This window comes from Syngnathus leptorhynchus, chromosome 13 (assembly GCF_054491065.1).
Source record: "Syngnathus leptorhynchus isolate UIUO chromosome 13, UIUO_Slep, whole genome shotgun sequence".
Taxonomy (NCBI): Eukaryota; Metazoa; Chordata; class Actinopteri; order Syngnathiformes; family Syngnathidae; genus Syngnathus; species Syngnathus leptorhynchus.
In genome coordinates this window covers 3,297,080-3,301,420 of record NC_141207.1, presented here as the reverse complement: position 1 = coordinate 3,301,420, position 4,341 = coordinate 3,297,080, and the positions used below count along the sequence as shown (strand labels likewise).

Genomic DNA, 4,341 nt, shown 5'->3' with positions numbered 1-4,341 from the left:
CATTTTTGAAGCAGAAGTTCCAACTCATATCCCTGGCAGCCATGCAACATGATCCTCTGACTTGGTAAATATTCATGCAAGCCAAGCCAAGATCGTTTTCAATGACATCTGTTTCACAGCTGCCACGTTAGATGCAAACTGCTTCTGTTAAAAGATGAGGGCAACAAGTGGGCTAACAAAATGTCATAATATTGCATGCAAACAAAAAGGAGGCTTTATTTTATTTCTTCACATTGTAATGAGAAAGAACACGTCTCTCCTGTTCACCATCACTCATTATCCTTAAAATAGATATGTATGAAAATATAACATTATTGCATACTTTTGCAGAAACTATGCATGTGTTGGTAAACTTTTATGAAGAACAGCAGTGAGACTGATTGTTTTGTGAAACTACAATACAATTAAACATTATTAATTCATCTAGTCTGAAATTACTATTATTGAGTCGATGGCGCCACCCTGTGGCCAATTGTGATATATTTTGCGATTTTATTCTACTACATATTTGCGATTATGGCAGTATATAAACATATGTTGCAATGTAAAACATGGGGAAAAAAATCTGATCTAATGAGATGGTTTCTAGCAACATAATTTATTGTTACAACTGCTTGAAATTTAAGCATCCGTTTATAGCTTTTAATTTGAAGCCATACAAGCAGAAAAGTTTTTTTTTTCAAACCTGATGGATTTGTAATAGACAGTGCGTGAAATACATAATCGGTTTTGATTCGCTTTAATATCCTGCAGAAAGCACTTTTGTTATAAATGAGATTATATGCACTATATTAACCGCCACGCAAGCATTTTACTTTGAAAATTTATCCTGGATATGATTTTTTTTTAAATACGGACGTAGAACAGAGTTGTCAGCTCTGCTGATAAATCGGAAATAAATAGAGTACTGTAAACTGCACGTCGCGAGACATACGAGGTAAGTTTGAAAGCGTTATTAAACACTAAAGTCACGTTTTTCTTATGACGTTTCCCGTTATCATTGTGGCGGGGGTTCTGTTAGCGCAAGGGATCTCTTGCAGAGATTTTCTTCCCCTAAACAAAAAAGGAAATTACACCATGCAAACCACGGATTATTTGCATGATCACACTTTTAAAACCGCTTCTCAAACTTTGCATGAAATTCTCTGAACAAATGACCTATTACTAAAACCGCTTGCGACTACGCAATGAGATGCTTGGAATTATTGGTGTACAAAATGTAATATTAAAACAGATATTAAACTTTAAACATTGCTCTTAAATATAAAAATAAATACATTCATTTGATTCACTTCACATGCTGTAATTAAAAGAATGTAGATTTAATAGCAGTTGGAGTAACAGTAAATATATATATATATATATATATATATATATATATATATATATATATATATATATATATATTTGCATTATGTTGTGTACAGGAACATGTCAGTAGACCATGGCAAGCCGAACCTCAGCCAGTCTCAGGCAGCAGACATTGTGAAGAAACATTACAAGTTGACACCCTCTCAACTGCGCAGTCTACCCAGTTATGACGACCAGAACTTCTGTGTTGAAACTGTCGAAGGTGGCGAATATGTGCTGAAGATTATGAATTTAGTGCACACAAAGGACCCCACCTTGATAGAACTTCAAACTTATGCAATGAACTTTCTACACGAAAATGGACTTCCTACCCAAACAGCCCAGAAAACAACCATGGGACAGGTCATGTTTCTTGAAGCTATCGGTAGGATCCACTCTATAAAAATGTGTTTGTGTTGTAAACTGCGCTCTTTACAATCTAGTTAATGGTCTACCTGCCTTGCTGATTATTCAAGTGTTGCATTTCAGATGTATTTATTATTACAGTTCTAGCTGATTCTACAGTTTCTTTGGACAGATGCATGTCAAAAGGGACATCAAATAGGATAACAGGAACTGACTCAGTGCAAATTACAACCATATGTCAAGTTGATCCTTTTATATTCCCCATACAATTTTACTGAAAAGAGTAGACAAAAAATATAAAACTAATTGTTAGATTTTTTTATTTGACAGATTGTGGCTACGGTTTACAGAAGTACCTGGTGCGCCTGTTGACTTATTTGCCGGGAATCCCTATTTCCAACATCCCTTCCTCACCACAGCTATTATATGAAGTAGGCCGGACAGTAGCCAATATGGACAATGTCCTCAATAAGGTGAACACAATTCTGAAGTAAAACATTTTTGGGTTGTTATTTACAACTGTTAAGTGTCAATCATCCTATTTCAATTGTCTCACTCTTCTAGATGGAACATCCTCAACTTAGTGCGCTGCAGAGGGATGGGTTCATATGGAGTTTGTCAAATATTCCCCTTCTGGTGAAATATATAAATGTACTCGATGGAGATCCTCTCTTGGAGGTTGTGAAATCTGTCCTCCATCAGTACAAAACGGTTGTGGCCCCTCAATCCTCCAGTTTTTGCACATGTAAGTGTTACTCTGGCTCATATGGTTGTTTGTTAACTATTATCAAAGATTGCATACAGCCTTGAATAGATAAATAAATCCCTGTTTATGTGCTTATGCCGTATGTTTTTTTTCAGGCCTCATTCATGGAGACTTCAATGATCTCAATGTGCTGGTGCAAGATCATGATAGCAATGGCCATAAGATTTCTGGTATAATTGATTTTGGGGATATGGGCTTCGGTTACTATATCTTCGAGCTCGCTATCACCATCACGTACATGATGCTGGAACACCCCAACCCCATTGAAGTGGGTGGACCCATCCTAGCGGGCTGGGAAAGCGTTTTCCCCCTCAACGCAGCAGAGAGAGATTGCCTCTTTTGGTTGGTCCTGTCACGCCTCTGCCAGTCATTAGTGATTGCTCGTTATTCGGTGACTCTGCAACCAGAAAATGAAGAGTATCTAATGATTTCATCCAAAAAAGGCATTCCAATTTTACACAAGTTCTTTGAGATAGGAAAGGAACAAGTGGAGAAAGTGTGGTTCCAAAGTGCTGCTCAGTTCAAAGACAGAAACTAGGTCAGACAACATATTTGTAAGTACAATCAAAGCAACATCTGTATAAAATAAAGATTTTCAATGATTTGTTAGGTCATTTAATCAACTTTGACCTTCTTCCAGATGCATATCATGGGGCACCATTTCAGAGACATATGCAAAATCCTTTTTTTGTGCACTTGGAGTCTCTAGAATTGTCGAAATGTTTAATCTAACTTAAACTCAAACCTAACAAATGCTTCCTGGAGTAGTTAGCCTCTTGAACAAAACATTTTATTTTTCAAATCATATTGAGTTCTAATATGATCAATCCATTGTCATATTTTCTTATCTATGAGAATATAAAAGCCAATCTGCTCATGAACTGCTAAAAGGTGTCATTGGTTCAAGGCAAGCTATATCATGATGCCTTGTATGTAGTTTAAAAAATAAACAATCTGAAGTTACTGATTTACCAACACAAAAGTTATGTGTTCTGCATTTACTTGTAGACCAATCATATTTTTCACGTGTGTTAAAATAAATATCAGTTTATAATGGTCTGTCGAATTATGGTCTGTAAAATCCATCCATCCATTTTCTGCAAATTCCACACAGGGAGGGTCAGAGGTGGAACTGAACCAGCACCCTAACTGTGAGCCGGACGTGCTAACCAGTGCTCCACCGAGCTGCCTGTGGTCTGTAAAATCTTTTATGTAAAATTGTTTTGATGTGATTTCAAATTTTGATGCTTTCGTACCTAATATGTATATATATTTTAAATAAACAAAAAAATTACCAAACTTTAAACCGTGGTATATTTCAACATAAACCATGTGCATAAAAGCTTGATAATAATCATCTATCTGAGTCTGGAAGTCACAGCAAAGACTTGACATGTTAGAATTTTGAAATGCAGCAATGAACTGGGTTGAACACAAGAGGGCGACATTGTTCCATGAGAGCCAATAGTGTCAACTGTTGACTTTGTTCAAATGCCTGATTCGACTTGTGTCCTGTAAGTACATAAATATTATTTTACAATTCCAACCTGGCCTGCATTCTTATGTCTGCAGATATAAAGTCAAAGTAAAATTTGTACTGAAAAAGTATTATTTTTACTCCACTGTATCATTCCCTAGAATCCAAACACAATGAGTTGCTCTGCAAGGGCGTTTATCTGACTCTTGATGCTGCAGAAGGCATATCTCTTCACTGCTTTATCTGCCTCTTCTCACCTGCCTTGTCTCACCTTTATAAGCCACACTCCATAAACGATGGTTGGAATACAAAAAGGAACTCTGAGGACTTAGTTGAATATACCCAACCCCACTCAAAAGTACCATTAATCCTCTTGGCATTT

At 36.5% G+C, this 4,341-nt stretch overlaps 1 protein-coding gene across 3 annotated transcripts; it reads left to right on the top strand.

Moving 5' to 3' along the window:
* Positions 1 to 740: 740 nt before the first annotated feature.
* hykk.2 (hydroxylysine kinase, tandem duplicate 2) lies at positions 741 to 3,788 on the top strand. Of its 3 annotated transcripts, XM_085928108.1 has the most exons (6): positions 745 to 937; positions 1,428 to 1,735; positions 2,047 to 2,189; positions 2,281 to 2,461; positions 2,578 to 3,036; positions 3,597 to 3,788. In XM_085928108.1, exons 2-5 carry the CDS (start codon positions 1,432 to 1,434, stop codon positions 3,018 to 3,020), a joined length of 1,071 nt encoding a protein of 356 aa, XP_085784234.1. In that variant the 5' UTR covers positions 745 to 937; positions 1,428 to 1,431; the 3' UTR covers positions 3,021 to 3,036; positions 3,597 to 3,788. The 3 variants fall into 3 exon arrangements, with proteins under 3 accessions (XP_085784235.1, XP_085784234.1, XP_085784233.1); XM_085928109.1 differs by lacking the exon at positions 3,597 to 3,788 and having other exon boundaries at positions 741 to 937; positions 1,574 to 1,735; positions 2,578 to 3,084; XM_085928107.1 differs by lacking the exon at positions 3,597 to 3,788 and having other exon boundaries at positions 748 to 937; positions 2,578 to 3,084.
* The last annotated feature ends 553 nt before the right edge of the window (positions 3,789 to 4,341 follow it).

Bases quoted from the DNA above. Each gene is read 5' to 3' on its own strand.
- hykk.2 (XM_085928108.1), top strand. From the start codon at position 1,432: ATGTCAGTAGACCATGGCAAGCCGAACCTCAGCCAGTCTCAGGCAGCA. The intron at 1,736-2,046 runs GTAGGATCCACT...TTTATTTGACAG, and splicing joins CATGTTTCTTGAAGCTATCG to ATTGTGGCTACGGTTTACAG. The intron at 2,190-2,280 runs GTGAACACAATT...TCACTCTTCTAG, and splicing joins TGGACAATGTCCTCAATAAG to ATGGAACATCCTCAACTTAG.